Genomic DNA, 22,616 nt, shown 5'->3' on the forward strand with positions numbered 1-22,616 from the left:
GGAACCCTATCCCATTACACTATTTTTTCCTACCTGCAGTAACCTTCCCTGAAATTCCATTTAGATATAACTGTAGCACCATTGGGCTAGGACAATTCATTCCATCTGGTAGCTCAATCAGAAGTTCAAGCTATAGTCCAGTAGTCTTGAGTTCAGGGTTCTAATCCCAGTCTAGCCCATCGGTCTGGAGTTCAGGGTTGTAATCCAAGTCTAGCCTCCGGTCTGGAGTTCAGGGTTCTAATCCCAGTTTTCTTTTTAGAAATGATTTATCAAAGCTCTAGTCATTCCGTAACAAAGTTTCCAATACTTATAATGACAGTTTTTGGCAGTGGGATCCTTAAGGAGTTCAGGGTTCTAATCCCAGTCTAGCCCCTCGGTCTGGAGTTCAGGGTTCTAATCTCAGTCTAGCCCCTATGTCTGGAGTTCAGGGTTCTAATCCCAGTCTAGCCCCTCGGTCTGGAGTTCAGGGTCCTCATCCCAGTCTAGCCCCTCGGTCTGGAGTTCAGGGTTCTAATCCCAGTCTAGCCCCTCGGTCAGGAGTTCAAGGTTCTAATCCCAGTCCAGCCCCTCGGTCTGGAGTTCAGGGTTCTAATCCCAGTCCAGCCCCTCGGTCTGGAGTTCAGGGTTCTAATCTCAGTCTAGCCCCTCGGTCTGGAGTTCAGGGTTCTAATCCCAGGATAGCCCCTCGGTCTGAAGTTCAAGGTTCTAATCCAAGTTTTCTTTTTAGAAATGATTTATCAAAGCTATAGTCATTCCGTAACAAAGTTTCCAATACTTATAATGACAGTTTTTGGCAGTGGGATCCTTAAGGAGGCAATGGAATCATAACCCAAGATCACAACTTAATTAATTCACCCCTGAAATTTCATAGAGATCTATTCAAACCTTTGAATTGGAAGGGTTCAACTGTGTCTTCAGGGGTGAATGAGTTGATTCACTGCAGGCAGTGGTAAACAACAAAACAGCAAAACAATAAAATACGACACAATCTCACTAGAATTTCTGTGCTGCCCTATCAAGGAATGTTTTGATGTATTGATGTAAGAGGTTACTACGTTAAGGACACCCATACCACTACCAATCTCAAAATTATGGAGAAAAAATCAATAAAAAGAAGAATCCACAGCAGTATTTTCATTGTAAAGTTACAACTCGGCAAAATGAGGATTCAAACCCTGAACCTTTGATCATTATGCTTTCGCTCTAATGAACTGAGCTACCTAATCAACTGAAGTTACCTAGCCCAGTTGCGCTAGATTTATCCAAAATTAAATTAAGGAGAGGTTACTGTTTGTGCAAAAGAACATAATGGAACTCTCCACTGTTTAGCCTGCAGTGTGACAGGGACCCTTAATGCATTCATGATCACCCCTACATATTTAAACTGGACTTGCCCAGTCTTTGAATTGGTAAGGTTCAAATGAGACTTTAGGGTGAATGGGTAAAGAGATCATTTTACAGCTGTAAAATTATAACATCTGCTGTCATAACTTTAAAAGGTAGGCTGTTTGGGTTTAGAAGAAAAACTCAAACACTGGTGCCATCCGTTGTCAATTACCCTCATCCTCCTTGCTTATTCCAACGCCATGTGTTGGGTCAAGTTTGGAAGTAAGCACAAAATACTGTTTTTATGTTTTCTCTAATTAGTAGATCTCCTGGGATTATCACAGAGAAACTACTGTAATTTCTGCCTCTATTGCCACTGTTGACCCTCCATTTAACAGTGAAGGTATCTAAGTTAAACATCAGAATTAACCAGTCACTTGATTGTACATATATATATATAACAGATGCTTACATTTTATGAGTGGTTATAATAAGAAAGGTTCTACAACCATTGTTCATCAAATTTATCACAAGTAGGCAAATTTAGAAAATTTCAGATAGAAACAGTGAGGTTGTTAGATTTGACACCATACAGAAATATTTACATTTGTGTTGTAGTGCCTCTAGATAACACTACCAACTCAAAATGTTTTTATGATTCAATAAAAGCAAGTGTGTAGTAATATTAACAGTACTACATGTACCGTTACATGACCTCTGACCCCCCAACACACACACACACACACACAAACAATCCCAAAACAGAACAAATTGTTTATCAACAGTTGAAATATATGTAAATATATTTTAATAATCCTTTTTTTTATATTATCAACAAGAAATCACCCCGCCTTTTAAAGAAATTGAAGTCCACATACTCAGCGTCTAAAATATGTCGTGTGCTAACTACAGCCACAGACATGTCATTTGTAACGGACCCCTGTGCTCCAGGACAGCGACGTCGCGGACGTTGTCCCTAGAATATGGAATTATTGTGGTTTTGAATCAAGGCACATCATGTTTGTGTCGGGCAACCGAAGCATGTCTGCTATAAGATCTATAATAGACCCTTTTCAAAAGAACAGAATAATTCACTGTCCTCTAGAATCTACACTAACGTCCGTTGCAAGTGGCGAAGCAGGTGAAATCGTCCTGGCTCTTCGACCAGTCCCTCATCGATAGTAACACATGCCGAATGTTCAAACGATGTCAGAGTTAGTCATGTTGACACAAACGATCGACATAAGAGTTTAGCCAACAGCATCTTTTAAATGGTCATCTGGTTTCTTCGGAAACTCTACATTTCATGGACGCACTTTCTATCTCGTTGAAAGTCAAACCGCTTCGTGGCCTGATGAGCGATGTCGCTGCAAAACAGGTTTTTAACGGTCAGCTATCTCCGCAAACACGGAATAAATTTCTTACTTTTTGCAACTAAAATATTTTACGGGTTTTTTTGTTTTAAATTAAGATCTACTGTCAATTTTTAAGATAATCAATGGTTGTTAAACATGCTGGGGATATAAATTAAGTCAATAAAAAATATGCAAAGTGGAACTATTTGTTTTATTGCTCAACTGTGTATTTCGTCACCGTTGACAACGCATCATCTTTCCCGCGAAAAAAGGCTGTTCAATTCATGTTGTTCTCATGACGGTGTTTTGCCTTTTAACATGAAAAAAAGACTATTTTTTCTTAATTTCAAATAATAAAAGTGGATGCAATAGAATGTAAATGTAAGTTTTGAAATACAGTTGTGTTGCATACCCTCATAAATGTTAAAAAGATGCATTTCAAACCTTTAGTGAATCATTTGAATAAGTTTTCTATCACTAACCGGCATGTCTCCAGTTTTTAGCCAGGAGAGATCTGTGAGTGAGCTTGTCACCCCTATGGGCAGATAGCTTTGTGCAGAATATACAGCACATGCCAAATTGTGACATAATAAAAATGAATGGCGATCATGACGTCATAAACAGGTGAGTGGCGATCATGACGTCATAAACAGGTGAATGGTGATCATGACATCATAAACAGGTGAATGGCGATCATTCATACACAAAGTATGACTACTGTAGGTTGAGTTGTGACTGAAATAATAGGATGGTAGAAAAATAATCATCCCCTGTCTTGAGGGTGAAACAGTTATATCCAACCCTCGGGTGATTTGTTTGGTTGTCTAACCCTCGAAAGAGCCCTGGTTGGACGACCAAATAACTCACCCTCCGATTGAAGATTGCTCTGTCACACCCTCAAGGCAGGGGCAGATTCTATTTGTCCATAAATATGTGATGTCAAAGAAATTCTGAATGTTCAATGAAGTATATGATGTGACATTAATTTAATATTTGTTAATTTAAGCTAAGAAAATAGAATTGCTGCTGATTCAAGTCTAAGTAATTTCTTGATTTCTTAGCAGATTTTCCCCTTGCAGATGAACAAGATTGAAATGTAACTTTTTAATCTTTGACCTGAAAATTACAAAACTGAAAATAAATTGCCATTCTCAGGATCAATCTTAAATATCTAGTGATGGTTATTTAGATTGGCGTTCCATTTCCAACTCTCACTGCCAATTTGATTCGGGATATTTCAGGGAAGAAATTATCTTGATGGTCTTTTGTCCTTTTGGTCCGACATCTGGCAGGGAGAGACGACTGTATCTCTCTAATTGAGATATTTTTAAACTAACTTTATTTCCCTAATTGAGATCAATGCTCATGTCCTTTCCTCTTGCCTTTGCTAAATACCATCCCATTTTTTTTAAATTGAAATGAAAAAAAAGGTGCAATAGAAACGTTTTTTAAGTTTCCTGTGTAATGATAGAGATAGCTAAAGAATTAAAGATATGCTCTAACAACAGTACAGAGAGAAAGAATGCTCTAACAACAGTACAGAGGGAAAGACATGCTCTAACAACAGTACAGAGGTAAAGACATGCTCTAACAAGGTTACCGCAAGCGGTATATAATACGCCCGTCACACATTGAATGAGCAGTTGTTTGTATGATTGAAATATATGAAGTATTTGTGAGTAATTGATATTGAAAGAGAAATCATTCAACATAACTGGTAGATCAATGAGTGCAATTCAACATCATGGAACACATGCATCGCATTAATGAAACCAAGGGGAATAACTCCAATAATTACGGTCGGATAATGGCGGTTATAGACGTTGTCCGAGGTTTCATGGTAATTAACCTTGGTGTGAAGTTTGAAGTTAATCTGTTAATAATTACTCGAGATATCGAGCGGACACTGCTTGTCCGAGGTTTCATGGTAATTAACCTCGGTGTGAAGTTTGAAGTTAATCTGTTAATAATTAATCGAGATATCGAGCGGACACTGTGTCGGCAAGTCCATAAAGGGGCATAACTCCACAAATTATGGTCGGATAATGGCGGTTATCGAACTTGTTCGAGCTTTTATGGTAATTAACCTTGTGGTGAAGTTTGAAGTTAATCCGTTAATAATTACTTGAGATATCGAGCGGACATTGTTCGCATGCCCCCCCCCCCGCCAGCCCGCCCGCCTGGCGGGCGGGCGGGCATGCTATAACAACAGTACAGAGGTAAAGACATGCTCTAACAACAGTACAGCGGGAAAAACATGCTATAACAACAGTACAGAGGGAAAGACATGCTCTAACAACAGTATTGATGGAAAGACATGCTCTAACAACAGTACAGAGGGAAAGACATGGTCTAACAACAGTACAAAGGGAAAGACATGCTCAAACAACAGTACAGAGGGATAGACATGCTCTAACAACAATACAGAGAGACAGACATGCTCTCACAACAGTACAGAGGAAAAGACATGCTCTAACAAAAGTACAAAGGGAAAGACATGCTATAACAACAGGACAGAGGGAAAGACATTCTCTAACAACAGTATTGAGGGAAAGACATGCTATAACAACAGAACAGAGGGAAAGACATTCTCTAACAACAGTATTGAGGGAAAGACATGCTATAACAACAGGACAGAGGGAAAGAAATGCTCTTACAACAGTACAGAGGTAAAGACATGCTCTAACAACAGTACAGAGAGACAGACATGCTCTAACAACAGTACAGAGGGAAAGAAATGCTCTAACAACAGTACAGAGGGAAAGACATGCTCTAACAACAGTACTGATGGAAAGACATGCCCTAACAACAGTACAGATGGAAAGACATGCTCTAAGAACAGTACAGATGGAAAGACATGCTCTAACAACAGTACAGAGGGACAGACATGCTCTAACAACAGTACAGAGAGACAGACATGCTCTAACAACAGTACACAGGGAAAGAAATGCTCTAACAACAGTACAGAGGGAAAGACATGTTCTAACAACAGTACAGAGGGAAAGACATGCTATAACAACAGTACAGAGGAAAAGACATGCTCTAACAACAGTACACAGGGAAAGACATGCTCTAACAACAGTACACAGGGAATGACATGCTCTAACAACAGTACAGAGGAAAAGACATGCTCTAACAACAGTACACAGGGAAAGACATGCTCTAACAACAGTGCAGAGAGAAAGGCATGTTCTAACAACAGTACACAGGGTAAGACATGCTCTAACAACAGTACACAGGGAAAGACATGTTTATACAAAATTGGTTCCCCTTTACCCAAGGATGCTTCAGACTAAAAATGGAACAAATCCTTTCATTCCTACAGAAGAAGAAGTATTTTAAAGAATTTGCTATATTTCTCCTATTGTGCCCCGCCCCACAGCCCCCAGGGGAGATACAAAATTTGTTCCCCTTCCACTAAGGATGCTTCTGACCAAATTTGGTAAAAATCTGCCCAGTCGTTTATGACTAGTAGCGATTTTTAGGAAAAGTTGACGGACGCCGCGCCATGGCATAAGCTCACTTGCACTTCGGGCAGGTGAGCTAATAAACTACCATTACTGGCTCAGCTAAGCCATATCACAACATTTATGACGAGAGTACATCATTTACTGAAATCACCAAAAACAGTCATTAATTTTTGAAGGATAGACTATTGTAAAATGTTGGTTTTTGTCAGGTTTGATCATAATTTGCACTCACTGGTTTTGATTCTAGCAAAGATGTAAAGTCCACTTCTGATTAAACTATTTTGATTCTCATAGATGTGAAATCCAATGTTGGTTTTAGTTAAACTAATGTGGTAAAAATAAACAGGCAGAAGAAAGGTGATCTCTATAGACCGGTTTTGTCAGTATGGTAGAAATAAACAGACAGTGTAAAGATGATCTCTATAGACAGGTTTTGTCAGAATGGTAGAAATAAACAGACAGTGAAAAGATGATCTCTATAGACAGGTTTTGTCAGTATGATAGAAATAAACAGACAGTGAAAAGGTGATCTCTATAGACAGGTTTTGTCAGTATGGTAGATATAAATGGACAGCAGAAAGGTGATCTCTATAGACAGGTTTTGTCAGAATGGTAGAAATAAACAGACAGTGAAAAGATGATCTCTATAGACAGGTTTTGTCAGTATGATAGAAATAAACAGACAGTGAAAAGGTGATCTCTATAGACAGGTTTTGTGAGTATGGTAGAAATAAACAGTTAGTACAAAGGTGATCTCTATATACAGGTTTTGTCAGTATGGTAGAAATAAACAGTTAGTACAAAGGGGATCTCTATAGACAGGTTTTGTCAGTATGGTAGAAATAAACAGTTAGTACAAAGGTGATCTCTATAGACAGGTTTTGTCAGAATGGTAGAAATAAACAGACAGTGAAAAGGCTATCTCTATAGACAGGTTTTGTCATTATGGTAGAAATAAACAGACAGTGAAAAGGGGATCTCTACAGACAGGTTTTGTCAGTATCGTAGAAATGAACAGATAGTGAAAAGGTGATCTCTATAGACAGATTTTGTCAGAATGGTAGAAATAAACAGGCAGTGAAAAGGTGATCTCTATATACAGGTTTTGTCAGTATGATAGAAATAAACAGTTAGTACGAGGGATAATCTCAGGTTTTGTCAGTATGGTAGAAATAAACAGTTTGTACAAAGGTGTTCTCTACAGACAGGTTTTGTCAGTATCGTAGAAATGAACAGATAGTGAAAAGGTGATCTCTACAGACAGGTTTTGACAGTATGATAGAAATAAACAGTTAGTACAAAGGTGATCTCTACAGACAGCTTTTGTCATTATGGTAGAAATAAACAGTTAGTACAAAGGTGATCTCTACAGACAGGTTTTGTCAGTATGATAGAAATAAACAGTTAGTACAAAGGTGATCCCTACAGATAGGTTTTGTCAGTATGGTAGAAATAAACAGTTAGTACAAAGGTGTTCTCGCCAGACAGGTTTGGTCAGTATGATAGAAATAAACAGTGAGTACAAAGGTGATCTCTACAGACAGGTGTTGTCAGTATGGTAGAAATAAACAGGTAGTACAAAGGTGTTCTCTACAGACAGGATTTGTCAGTATGATAGAAATAAACAGTTAGTACAAAGGAGATCCCTACAGATAGGTTTTGTCAGTATGGTAGAAATAAACAGTTAGTACAAAGGGGTTCTCTACAGACAGGATTTGTCAGTATGATAGAAATAAACAGTTAGTACAACGGTGTTCTCTACAGACAGGTTTTGTCAGTATGATAGAAATAAACAGTAGGTACAAAGGTGATCTCTACAGACAGGTGTTGTCAGTATGATAGAAATAAACAGTGAGTACAAAGGTGATCTCTACAAATAGGTTTTGTCAGTATGATAGAAATAAACAGTTAGTACAAAGGTGTTCTCTACAGACAGGTGTTGTCAGTATGATAGAAATAAACAGTTAGTACAAAGGTGATCTCTACAGACAGGTTTTGTCAGTATGATAGAAATAAACAGTTAGTACAAAGGTGTTCTCTACAGACAGGTTTTGTCAGTATGATAGAAATAAACAGTGAGTACAAAGGTGATCTCTACAGACAGCTTTTGTCATTATGGTAGAAATAAACAGTTAGTACAAAGGTGATCTCTACAGACAGGTGTTGTCAGTATGATAGAAATAAACAGTTAGTACAAAGGTGATCTCTATATACAGGTTTTGACATTATGGTAGAAATAAACAGTTAGTACAAAGGTGATCTCTACAGATAGGTTTTGTCAGTATGATTGAAATAAACAGTTAGTACAAAGGTGATCTCTACAGACAGGTTTTGTCAGTATGATAGAAATAAACAGTTAGTACAAAGTTGGTCTCTACAGAGAGGTTTTGTCAGTATGATAGAAATAAACAGTTAGCACAAAAGGTGATCTCTACAGACAGGTTTTGTCAGTATGGTAGAAATAAACCGTTAGTACAAAGGTGATCTCTACAGACATGTTTTGTCAGTATGATAGAAATAAACAGTTAGTACAAAGGTGATCTCTACAGACAGGTTTTGTCAGTATGGTAGAAATAAACAGTTAGTACAAAGTTGGTCTCTATATACAGGTTTTGTCAGTATGATAGAAATAAACAGTTAGTACAAAGGTGATCTCTACAGATAGGTTTTGTCAGTATGGTAGAAATAAACAGTTAGTACAATGGTGATCTCTACAGACAGGTTTTGTCAGTATGGTAGAAATAAACAGTTAGTACAAAGGTGATCTCTATAGACATGTTTTGTCAGTATGATAGAAATACACAGTTAGTACAAAGGTGATCTCTACAGAGAGGTTTTGTCAGTATGATAGAAATAAACAGTTAGTACAAAGGTGATATCTTTAGACAGGTTGTGTCAGTATGGTAGAAAATAACAGTTAGTATGATGGTAATCTCAGGTTTTGTCAGTATGGTAGAAATAAACAGTTAGTACGAGGGATAATCTCAGGTTTTGTCAGTATGGTAGAAATAAACAGTTAGCTCTATAGACAGGTTTTATCAGTATGTTAACAATATAGTAACTGTAGGCAAATGATTTATAAAGTCAAGCTTTGACTTTTGTTATTTAGATGGTAGCTATACAGACATGTGTGAGGCAACTTATGTGGCCTCCTTTCAAATTATTTTTTTCTTGTGCTTAAGGGACATTTCTAACCAAAAGAGATATACATCTTCTTTATTCCACACTTTTTCTATTATGTTGATACTTCTGTGTCTCTCTTGGGCATATTTACCCGTATTCTTCTATGTGGCCCTGTATACCTTACAGTGTTGATGGACCGTTACAACACTAACATATATCATAAAAACAAAACAAATGGTGGCTGTGCAACTGTAGCTAGCTTAGCAATATAGGTAAATAACAAAACTAGAAAACACAGTTACTAGCACTTCTGTTCCCCTTGGTGGTCGTTAGTTACACTAACTGAATTTTAAATAAGACATCGTTTTTAAACAATGAACATATTTAAGACATCAACAGCATATTGTACATAAACCAGATCTGTGTAACTGTTACAATAGGAACAAGGCAATCCATAGTCCCTCAACAGTCATGATTTACTGAGCTATACACCAATCTCGGGATATTCCGTCTTTGCATATTGCAGAGTTATCTTCTCTTGTGAGCAGGAATTGATTGTTACGTCATTAGTTTGTGTGAGAAAATTATGTCGTTTTCTCAAAATTGATGACGTTACTCTCGCAAACCAATGACGTAACAATCAATACCTGCTCACAAGAGAAGATAACTCTGCAATACGCAAAGACAGAATAGTCCACAGTGTCATACTTCTTGTACTCCGCACTCTCCCAGCCAAGATAATTTTAAAATCAGAATTTACATAGTGTATCCTAAAAGCTTCACTTTTCAATCAATCAAAACCAATATGGATCAAGTAAGATTTTAAACAAAAAGCCAATAGAATTCTTACTAGATACATTGTATAAATCACTACACAGTTAAATCTTCTCTAACAGCCAATCAGGTCTTTTTAAAGACTCTAAAAGTACGAACGCTAGATCCCATAATTTTAGAGAGCAGGGTAATTGACGTTAGAGCTGTACGTGGCGCCGCATACATCCAGGACAATTGAATTTCAGGACTGTCCCTTGTATCACTGATTTGTAACATAGACAAATTCCAAAATTTAAACTGGAGCCAATCGGAAACCCTGAAAGAGCCACATATAACCTTAAATGAAATTAAACGACAGCTAAATGTATATATATATTAATGTCTGTGAGATTCCTGAACACGTAAGAATACTTAAAGATGGTGTACAAAGTTCAGGACTGAAGCCATTACTAGATTGTTTTTGTTTCAACATGATGACTCACAAATGCGGCACCAAAACGAGCTAGTTTTGTCGCACAGATGTAACAGCCCCAAAACAAGCTAGTTTTGTCGTTACAGATGTAACGGCAGCTAAACACCACTCTTTCCACCAGACAGACTTCATTAGCCACCAATATATACAATTTCAAGTTGAGGTTTCACATAGCTATCTAACTGATCAGAAATCAATGTTTTGTCGAGGAAAGCAGAAGTTGAATCCCTATGTTATCACCCTCACATAATGTGTAAATGCAGGTTTGGGGGGGGAAAAGGGACTGAAATTCACATTGAATTTTCAAGAAAAGCAACATTTTCACAGTGTCGGTTAAACACTGTATCCCTGAAGAAACCATTAGCTGCTGTCTGCGAGGTTGTCCAATTTGATATATCAGATGTAAGAAAACATTGCATCAGTTTTTAAATAAAATAAAATAAATCAGACAAAAATGTCTATGTTCTACAAAGTATTTTTTTAATTCTGAAGAAAGACAAGTATTTCATTTTCTGCTGTCTTATAGTGATTGTAATAATTTGAAGAACTTCACTATTTCATTGTCATTTTGAATAATTTTGGATGACGAACTAAAACACTGACAGGTCACCAGCAGCCCTTTCATGTGCCTTACTGTAATAATGTATCCATGATAACCATTAGACAAAAGCCAAAGTGACAATTTTAAATTTCAAACTATGGGCAACAAAACTTTACACAAGTATTATGACAGGTACCATTTACTTATGCACCTGTTCTATTTTTAGCAACAGCGATCAGTCACCTTCACCTTAACCTTAATCTATTGCAAACCTTCATATTACCATGTGTACTTGAGAAGTTTTGGACATAACAATTTTGAGATAATCTCCAGAAAAGAAAGGATAGAAAACCAAGACAGACACAATGATTCTTATAGTTCTTTGTTTCTGGCACACCAAAAAAGGCTGGTAAATCCTGGTAATTCATTTTACTCCCTTAAAAAATACCAATTCTGACTGTATCAAACTATTGATTAGGGTTGGAGAAGGAGAAATATATATTGTCCTATTTCTACAAATAGCATCAAATAGGTAAAATCCTATTGATATTTTTGTATAATGACCAGTAAAACTGCCTGAAGATAAAACCACTGATTTCGTTCATAAAAAAATAGTTAAATAGCTTTGCCTAAAGACAGCTGTGACCCAGACAGTGACCTTGATAACCTCTACACACCTAATGACCATACTGACCTTGTTACTCTCAAAGTGTCGCCATGGCAACCAGCTCAAAATTGAATCCACCAATGTGCTGTCCGTGTCAAATGCGTTCACTCAGTACAATATAATTAAATGTATGCAGACTCAGACAAATAATAAATTTTCTTCAAATCCTAGGAATTTTCTTGTACAACTTCTAAATATCAGTGCCAAATCTCATAAAGATTTTATGCCAAATGGCTTTTAAACACTAACATTTATCTACATTCTAGAAGTTTTTTATACATGCATCCTTTGTCCATTGTTTTTCCACCGGATCAATCAATTACCTTGGGTACGATTTTGGAAAATTAATGGCCAACAGCAACCTACTACCCATCAAGTCTGACCAGTATAGATGAGAAAAGCAGAACCCTTTTAAAGGATGAGGCAGTTACCTAAATGGATTTTGAATCCTTATTTACATTGTAATGTCTGTATAAATTTAGATCCAGCCATGTAAAAAACGTGCCACATTTGAAAAGCCATGTTATACTTTGTGCTGGTCTGAGAACTTATGTCTACCACGTTTTCCCCCTTTTGTTAGGGGTTAACACCAACATTTAGCCTTAAAAAGTCTCATCTGCACAAAAATACATAATATAATATGAACGTTTGCATTTTCTCACCTGGTTATTTGATCAATCATGGCAAAATATTCTCATTAAAATTGGTATTGCAAATAAGATCCTATATATAGGGCCTGTTCTATAGCCCATGCAATCCTAGTAGCATTTGAGTATCAGAATCTTCATGCTCAGCAACTGTACAAATTGTTATAAGGTTGGGATCCGGATCTCAAATACTTACATGTTTTATCCCAGGAACTAAGTCTTCAAGGGTGGGGCCTGACCCTGGTGCCATCCTAGTTGCATATGTGAATCCTCTCATTATACTCATCAGTTGTAGATACTGTTATAGGGTAGGGATCACATCTGTTTTCAAGTTCTGACCCAGACACCTGTCCATAGGGGTGTGGCAAGATCCTAGAGTCCTTTCAAATATCATGATTGTGTTTGTCTCTTTATGATGAGCAATTATATATATATCGCTAAGGGTGGGGATCTATTTTGTTTCAAAGTTATGATTAAGAGACTAAGTCTTCAAGGGTGGGGCCAGCCCCCAGAGCCATCCTGGTAGCATATGTTTATTCCTCTGTTTATACTCATTTATTTCAAACATGGTTTTAGGTAGGGGATCTCAACCATAATCAAGTTATTATTTGGCCATGACCCTTAGCCCAGAGGGGAGGGGGTCAGCCTTTCCATTGGTACAGTTTTGAATACTCACCACCTGAGATAGTTTCCAACCCTTTATGGCTGATATTAACATGTAATTTCAGAAGCGAAGTTGCTAAAAGCAATGTGGCCAAATAAACCTGTTGGTAACGTCCCTCGGCTCCCAGGGGTCAACCCCTACTTTTGTCCTCTTTTGAATCACTGTCACCTAAAAATGCTTCCAACGAAATATGGTTGATATCTGTCTTTTTGTTCCAGAGAAAATGTCTTTTTAAACAATATCGCCAATCATGTAAGCAATGTTATCACTCTATGCTAGTAAAAATTCTCATTTGACCAAATAAGCTCCCTGGGGTGGGGCCAAACCATGGTGAAAGTCATGGTAGCATACCTGTATCTAAATTTTTATTTTCAACAATTGTATATATTGTTACAGGAGGGTATTTCAACTGGTACCCAGTTAAGATCAAGGGACTTAGTCCCAAAGGACAGTACAGACATATGGTGTACTTTCACTGTGCCAAGTCACAAAAAAAAAAATGAAATAGTTATTGAGGAGTTGCACTTACAAGGTTTCTTGAGCAGAAATTTTAAGTTAGAAGGGCCATAACTTCAGGAAAGAATAGTGGAATCACAAATTCCTCCGCTCCTGCACATCTTCATATAATGTACTTTCATTGTGTCATGTTTCAAAACAATCTAACAAATGGTTTAGGAGTACAGGTTGTCAGCTGATTTAGTAACTGTTTCTCATACTATCATCAGCCTCTGCAATTCTGCAACTCCTAATCGACAGTAACACACAACTACCATATACACAGAGGCTGAGATACAATAGAAAATAACAGATGCAAAATGTACAGTTATTGACTGTTTAAGGAAAAACATCACTGACAGATGTTTGAAGGAGAATAAATATTTTACATTTCTGAATCACTCTGCCCCGATGAGCTCTGCATAGTTCATTTTGCTTTGTATAACTTTTGTTTTACATTAGAGAATGACAGGAAAATGACACGGTAAGAACAATGACAGATTTACGATAAAAGGTAGAGCAAGAAGCCATCCAGAGTAGCAAGTGTTGGCGGCTGTAACACGATCTTAGGTATATAACAGACTAACAGGATCTTAGGTATATAAGAGACTAACAGGATATTAGGTATATAACAGACTAACAGGATCTTAGCTATATAACAGACTAACATGATCTTAGGTATATAACAGACTAACATGATGTTAGGTATATAACAGACTAACAGGATCTTAGCTATATAACAGACTAACATGATCTTAGGTATATAACAGACTGACATGATCTTAGGTATATAACAGACTAACAGGATCTTAGCTATATAACAGACTAACATGATCTTAGGTATATAACAGACTGACATGATCTTAGGTAGATAACAGACTAACATGATCTTAGGTATATAACAGACTAACATGATCTTAGGCATATAACAGACTAACATGATCTTAGGTATATAACAGACTGACATGATCTTAGGTATATAACAGACTAACAGGATATTAGGTATATAACAGACTAACAGGATCTTAGCTATATAACAGACTAACATGATCTTAGGTATATAACAGACTGACATGATCTTAGGTATATAACAGACTAACATGATCTTAGGTATATAAGAGACTAACATGATCCTTCGTTTTAAATGCCAGAGGGCAACACAATTTGATGCAGCATTTATGAAATGGTTTATAAGAAAAGTACTTCCAGAACACCTGCACCTGGCAAAATATTCCACATAAAGCGGAAAACGTCAATGACAGAAAACAAAACTGAACCTTATATACTTGGAAATACTTGTAATCACCAATTTACTGAATTGAAAAGTTGACAACAAACCTACTTTTATGACAGACTTTGAGTAAGCTTACTCCTTTAACCCTTATTATTCCAACATGGTTGGTATAGACATGTAATTTCTGGGCTTGACAAAGACAGATAAGTTGTGCTTTAATGATATCGTGTCAGAATTTGTGTTTCCAAGGGAGTGGCTTTGTCTGGGAACCACATCCATGTTTGGACGTTGAGATAATTATGGGTCAGAAAACCTGTCACATGACGTCGAGACTTGACAACATATCTATGGCTTAATTTACATAAAGAAACATCGCTAAGTGATGTTTGCCTGTTCCTCCGTGTTGCTGTCCGTATCATCTGATGAAACACAGTACTACAGCAGTCAATACAAAGTTTTATCCATTACATTAATTGTGACAAGTAGTATTATGAACTATTTTTGGTTTCAAAGTTGAATTGATCAATCTGTCAACCAATTTAATGTGTTTTTAAATTGTTCAACCTTTCAGAAATAAAAATTACAAGTTTTTCAACTGATCAGAGAAAAGCTTCATAATTCAATTGCCAATCAGATGCAAGTTTAACAATTTGCCAACCAATCAGATAAGAACTCTGAAAGCCACAGATTAATAACAGGGGGTATCCCAAGTCCCAAATAAGATATCAGAAGGGCAATACAGATGTAACTCCCATAAACAGTGGTTCTAGATACCTTTACATATGTTCCGAAAAAAAAACATTTACACAACTACCTTAACTACTAACCCTGTGTAATAGCTGATCAAGGCTTTAGCCATACCAGAGAAAAAGTTTCCAACGCAAAATTATAGTTTATATCAGTGGTGCAGGGGTCCTTAATGACGAGACCTGGTCATGAATGAAATACAAATGTATCATACCCTTCTGTGACCGTCGTACTACATCATTTTAGAAATTTTGCAATAATATGAGATATGCCTATTGAAAGATTTCCGAACTCTAATGACTTAATTTTAATGATATGAAACATGCATTGATCGCTATCCTAATAGCATTGATTCACGCTAGTGTTGACCTTGTATTACACACATCGCCGTGGTTACTCCATGGGGACGATTCAGTGTAATCTATCATGACCAATCAGAACTACACGATCAATCCTGCTGACCTCAATCAAGATGTTGTATGACTATTAATGTAAAACAAGGGCAGACAACTTGGAGCTTGATTGATGTACCACACAATCTGGGGGACAGAATTGAGGAGTTCTCTAGCTGGGGGACAAATGTGTCTCTGAATTTTCAATATGATTTCTGATAATTCAGTAGAAAAGGTTTCAAGTGACACTGACAATGACACCAACAAGATGAAAGTGACGCTGTCGATCGACAACCATTAATTAATGACCAATTGTGAAGAGGTTGCGAGGGAACAAAGCAAGCACGACAATAAACTGTTGGCAGAAATGTAACATTCAGTGATGTAATTAAAAAGCGTCACAATTCTGACAGAACATCAGGACAAAAACGGGTGTTAAAGAACATGATATATTAAGGATAATGTGGTTGCTTAGGAACATAAATTAAATAGTAACAAATGAGGTGCAAGGGAACATGATAATTAGGATAAACATGATTAAGAAGGAACATAGCATAAACCACCTTAAAGCAGGATATTTCTGTGGGGGATGATATTTCCGTGGAGAGAATATTTTTGTGGGGATGATACTTTTGTGGAAACAAATTAAGACCCGCAAACAAGCATAAAAACGAGTCTCGATAATAAACTTCAAAATCTTGATGTTGTCGTGAAATAGCAAGTATGTGGTTGTAATGATTCTTTTATATCAAGAGTAATACAAGATGTTTGAAAACAGATTATATCACACATGTAATAGTTGTGTTGATGATTTGTTGAACAGAATACACTTACTTGTTGTTGCTCAATATGGGTCAAAATTATCAAAATTTAAGCCCATGTCAATAACCTGTTATACGGTATGACAAATGATGTTGCTAAGAAAAAGAACATATTCAGGATAAAAGCAGCTAGTTGCTAAGGAACATAAACGAAATTGGAGCAAATGAGGTTGTTAAGGAATATGACAAATTTTGACAAATATGGTTGCTTGTGAATATAACATAAATGGAGTTATTCCTAAGGAACATAAGTTACTGTGACAACGGACATTACTAAGGAACATAAATTACTGTGACAACGGACATTCATAAGGAACATAAATTACTGTGACAACGGACATTCCTAAGGAACATAAATTACTGTGACAATGGACAATCCTAAGGAACATGAATTACTGTGACAACGGACATTCCTAAGGAACATAAATTACTGTGACAACGGACGTTCCTAAGGAAACATAAATTACTGTGACAATCCTAAGGAACATAAACTAGAACACTGACAGGTCAGTAAGGGCCCCGTCTTGTGGCAATATATCCCCCATAATCATCAAGAAGCAATCTGCCCATAAAGCTGAGCTTGACATTTGACATTTGGACTTCAAAAAGAATAACAAGGAAGCGAAATATATATTTACATGTACTATGATGTGTGTCTTGTTTCCGTCCACCTCCATATTTGCTGGGCTAACAGAAATGTAAATACCAGTCCAATACTCATTTGTTAGCTTTGATTTGCTTTATTTCACCTTATACAGTACATTTCACCTAATATCACGTCCGTTAATGTCACTTTTCGGTTATTATCATGTTTTTTTGATGCACCGTTTTTCCTGCTATATAATCTATGCAATTCAATTCTTTTATTATCACCTGATTTTATGTCGATTTCTCTTAATATCACTTTATTTTGGCCACAGTCACCAAAAAAATACAGGTAAATTGCGGTAATGATTCATGATAAATGCCCCCGGGGACCTTCTGTCACACCTGGACGTGTTATGTAAACAACGCCGCGCCCTAACGGGGTATTTGTTACACCTGACTGACTGTCAAACAATAGGTTGACCTTACATACTTGTTAACAGGATATTCACCTGTGGTTGGGGGAGCCAGGACAGTCTTACATCTGTAAACTTTTCTAATTCCAAGTGTGATGTAATCTTTCAACTAACATGTGTACTATCATCACAGACAGCTCGTCTCCAGATTGAATTTACGTTGTCGTGAAGTAGGCATACAAGTGGATGGTCTTCCGTAAAATATGACGAATGCTGATTGAGATTAAAATAAAGATTGTCTTTCAAACAATAAGTTTCTTAAACTATTTAAGTTTGACCAAGGTTCACGTACAATACGAAAAAATCGTCTTTGTTTTGAATCTCAAATAACACACGTACGACACCGACATGGTGTTGTCGTAATTCTACCGTATGCTGCTGGTGTAAAATCGTGATCTAGCTGCGAGAATTTATTCATTGCAAAATTATGACCTATGTTTAATTACACTTTCCAAATGTCGATGTAATAAAGAGATTACCTTTTGTGTTATCATTTATTGTTCAAATTATCGTAACAGGAGGTTACATTTTTCACTTCCCTCGTTTACGGCTGGTTTAACCCGATTTCATAACACGGCATCTGATTGCCTGGTGTTCTTATTTGCATATTGAGGTCATCCAATGAAATGCTACATTTCAAAGGTAAAAGGTCACCATACGATAGCTAGACAAACTCGCAGAAAACGATGTCACACTTGCAGCAAATATCTGAAGAAATTAAACTATAAAAAGATGTTACTAGCAAAAGAGCAGTATATATATCAAGATAAATGTAAATATTTACCAAGTATCATATTTACAATTGAATTTGATGCAGAATACCAGCCAAACACTTATATGCCTTCATCACTACTGCAGTAAATAATCATAATTACGATCGTACTGATCGTCATTTTGCTATATATGAAATGTAACTGCATACTGAAATAAATTAAAAAGAATATATTTATTTCTATACTTATTTACGTATACTATATTTCAACTAGAGTAAAGAACAAGGTTAGTTGCAAAATATCTTTATTTCACAATCTTCTTCAATTCGTAGAGCCACACCACTTAGGCTTTTGACTATGTTCACTTCCGGTTTTGAGGGCTGAAAAACGTCAGAAAATATGTATTCTGTTTATGTCATGTTTCGGTTAATATCATGTTTTTCGCTGACAAATGAGAAGTGATATTAAGCGAAATCTACTGTATACCTTCTCCATCAAGAGCCAGGGTCAAATCCAGAGATCCACTTTGTCTTTGACCTTTAGACCCAAATGACCTTGACCATTAACCCAGTGACCCTGATCTTTGGTCAGTTCACTTATTCTTTAATTCAGACCAACTTTACTTCTTAATATCATAACAAAATGTTAATCAGTGAAAAATACAAAACTTGACCTTGACCCTTTGGACCCCGTGACCTGGACCTAAGGTCAGTTGACTCTGTGTTAAGTTCTGAACAACATTGCTTCATAATGTCATAACAAAATGTTCATCAGGGAAAAGGTACAAAATTTAACCTTCACATTGACCCAGTGACCTTGACCTTTGGTGAATTGACTCCTTGCTTCATTCTGATCAACTTTGCTTCATCATGTCATAACAAAATGTTCATCAGTGAAAAGATGCAAAATTTGACCTTGACCTTTGAATCTAATGACCTTGACCTTTGACCTCGACTTTTTACCTCAGTGTGTCTCTTTGTTTAATTCCGAACAACTTTGCTTCATAATGTCATAGCGAAATGTTCACCAGTGAAAAGCTACAAAATTTGACCTTGACCCCTGACCCGATGACCTTGACCTTAGGTCAGTTGACTCCTTGTTTAATTCTGATCAACTTTGCTTCATAATGTCATAACGAAATGTTCATCAGTGAAAAGATGTAAAATTTGACCTTGACCTTTGAACCCAATGACATTGACCTTTGACCTTGACTTTTTACCTCAATGTGTATTTTTGTAAACTGAACATCTTGACCAAGTTTCATCTACATCGGTCAATAGATACCAAAGTTATCAGCCAGGAACAAAATTTGTGGACAGACAGACAGACAGACAGACAGACAGAGTGATTACTATAGGGCACCCGTATCTCCGATACGGGGCCCTAATTACTGTGACAATCCTAAGGAAACATGAATTACTGTGACAACGGTCATTCCTAAGGAACATCATAAATACAAGAGGTTATATTTACTAAAGAGTATCACATGAAAGGTCAAGGTAACAGATATTTCCCATAAACAATTACTGTATACAGAGAAATTTTCACTGCAGTTTAACATCAGCATCTTTCGCCCTCCCTAACGAGGGTTAATTTATCATCACAGCAAACAGTATCGAACATTAAAGGGGCCAAATTTTCCCAAATGGCAACATTCTGTGATAGACATATTTCTTTGCAGTATAAGTCATATAACAATGCATATTTAATATTTCCATGCAATGGTAATTGTTTGAAGATGTATTTCAAGACTAATGGACAAGTGAGGACTTTACTTTTAATTGTCAAAGGTTTAAAGTCCTGTGTTTCACACAGTCAAGATAACTAGAAAAATAAAGTCTAGACTTATCCTCACTCTTTGTCAAGTCAAGAATTCATAATTTCTCAAAAGCTCTTTGGAATGTAGTATTATATATCACATCACTGAATTTCACTTTTGGTTATCATCATGGTTTCTTGTAATGTATTTGTTCCCTGCTACATCAGGAAGGTTTTCATATTTTGTTACTGTGTTTGCTTCGGCACAATGTGTATGCCACATATAGGCATCTTGGTATCAGATAAATTGTCTATGAAAATAATAATTATATGCAACAAGTTTTACCATAGCTGATTTGCATAGCTTCGTCATCAGAGACACAGAAAGCTTCGTCATCAGAGACACAGAAAGCTGCGTCGTCAGAGACACAGAAAGCTTTGTCATCAGAAACACAGAAAGCTGCGTCATCAGAGACACAGAAAGCTGCGTCATCAGAGACACAGAAAGCTTCGTCATCAGAGACACAGAAAGCTTCGTCATCATGCAGAGACACAGAAAGCTTCGTTATCAGAGACACAGAAGAAAGAAGAATGAATATACAGAATAGTCACTATTCACATGATTCACTTTGAAACCTTACATACACCGAAATCTATTGATGGGCTTTATGCATTTATAAACATAATTGTCATGAAAACGAACCCAACGTGTTTGTTTATGAATGAGTTTAGCAATAATCATGTTTAAAACCGTGAAATGTCATCCCATTACCACCCCATTACTTAATCTATTAATCGAAAGAAACCACACACTGTGACAATGGAATAACGACCCATTACAGGCCTTCCCCAACAGTCTCCCAAGAGCATCTCAACACTCTTTCTGATCATTTCTACGATTTCATCTGTTCTAATCGTGTCAAATACAGAATTCATAGTCACACACAGAATAAAAATGGCTGACAAAGTGGCTTACATTATTTTTCATTTTGTTACCAGCAGTACTTCTTAAAGCATCAACAAAAATGTTCGCTTAATGATTCGTAATTACTGTGATGTTGACTGATGGGAAGCTACAGACAACTGTTGTTAGTCAAAAGGAAAGAAGATTCTTGTCTTATGCAAAATAAAAGGTCACTGGTAGCCATCGAAAACCACCTGGATATAACAATATTCAAAAATTCTTTTACTGAAGTCAAAATTGGTTATATCTGTGACACACTTTGACCAACAAATCATTTAATCAATTAAAATGAATTCCTACACACCAACAGGATGTCACATCTCACAGAAATTCCTACACACCAACAGGATGTCAAATCTCACAGAAATTCCTACACCCAAACAGGATATCAAATCTCACAGAAATTCATACACACCAACAGGATGTCAAATCTCATAGAAATTCCTACACACCAACAGGATGTCAAATCTGAAGTGTATCGTGTTATTTCAGCCCTCATGTAGATTGGTGACAAAATTTACATACCTTTTTTTTATATAAATACAAATACAACAATGCAGTTTTTAAAACTTAAAGGTGAACTTTTAAGGTCAACTTTTAAGGTGAAACAACCAGGAAAACAAAAACATGACACATAATAACAAAACCATTCCTACACCAAGGAAACATTTTGTTGAAAAAAAAAATGTTATCTACAATCTACAAACGAACACGAGAATTGTTTTCTTTGAAGATACATTTTTGTTTGTTATACAATCTTATTGATGCAGACATGACACAAACATTGAAAACAAATCTATCAAAGTGGAGGTGAAGTAAGGGTCAAGGTAATCAAACCTATTTACAAGACAGGGACAGTTAATGTCCAGTGACAGGGTCCTGAGATGGGTACAGGGGTATTTTATAGACCTCCATACAGAAAGGTAAAACACAAAGGGGCATGGGAGAGTAAACATATCAACATTCTGTGAATTAGTTTTTATTACCCAGTAAGTTGACAGGACCTAATGATCGTAGGCTAATATTTGTCACCCAAACTTGACCACTTCACCAAAGGTTATAGGTGTCAACCATCCTAATTCTCTTATCTCTTTGTAGAAAACCAATAAAGTGTATATGTTATTATTATACCTCATCTTTATAACAGTGTGTCTGATTGGATGATATACTGGTCACATGACAGGTTAATAAAACATCATGTCATCCTCACATGCTCAAGTTTACCGGTCATCATACACAGAGCCTCTCTAGTAAAATGAACAAGAGCTATCACAACCAAGTACCATATGACGAAAGCAGACAACAACATGGGCGCGTCAACCTCATCATCTCTACTATTGCCTTATTGTTTTTGATTGATAGATGTTTTTCAGCATAAAATATTTATTCATA

At 36.6% G+C, this 22,616-nt stretch overlaps 1 protein-coding gene across 1 annotated transcript; it reads left to right on the forward strand.

Moving 5' to 3' along the window:
• Positions 1-413: 413 nt before the first annotated feature.
• On the forward strand, positions 414-20,893 carry LOC110442782 (dentin sialophosphoprotein-like). The gene is made up of 3 exons (XM_021486558.1): positions 414-702; positions 5,109-5,891; positions 20,625-20,893. Exons 1-3 carry the CDS (start codon positions 414-416, stop codon positions 20,891-20,893), a joined length of 1,341 nt encoding a protein of 446 aa, XP_021342233.1.
• Positions 20,894-22,616: the final 1,723 nt, after the last annotated feature.

This window comes from Mizuhopecten yessoensis, unplaced genomic scaffold, assembly GCF_002113885.1.
Source record: "Mizuhopecten yessoensis strain PY_sf001 unplaced genomic scaffold, ASM211388v2 scaffold716299, whole genome shotgun sequence".
NCBI classification, from domain to species: Eukaryota; Metazoa; Mollusca; class Bivalvia; order Pectinida; family Pectinidae; genus Mizuhopecten; species Mizuhopecten yessoensis.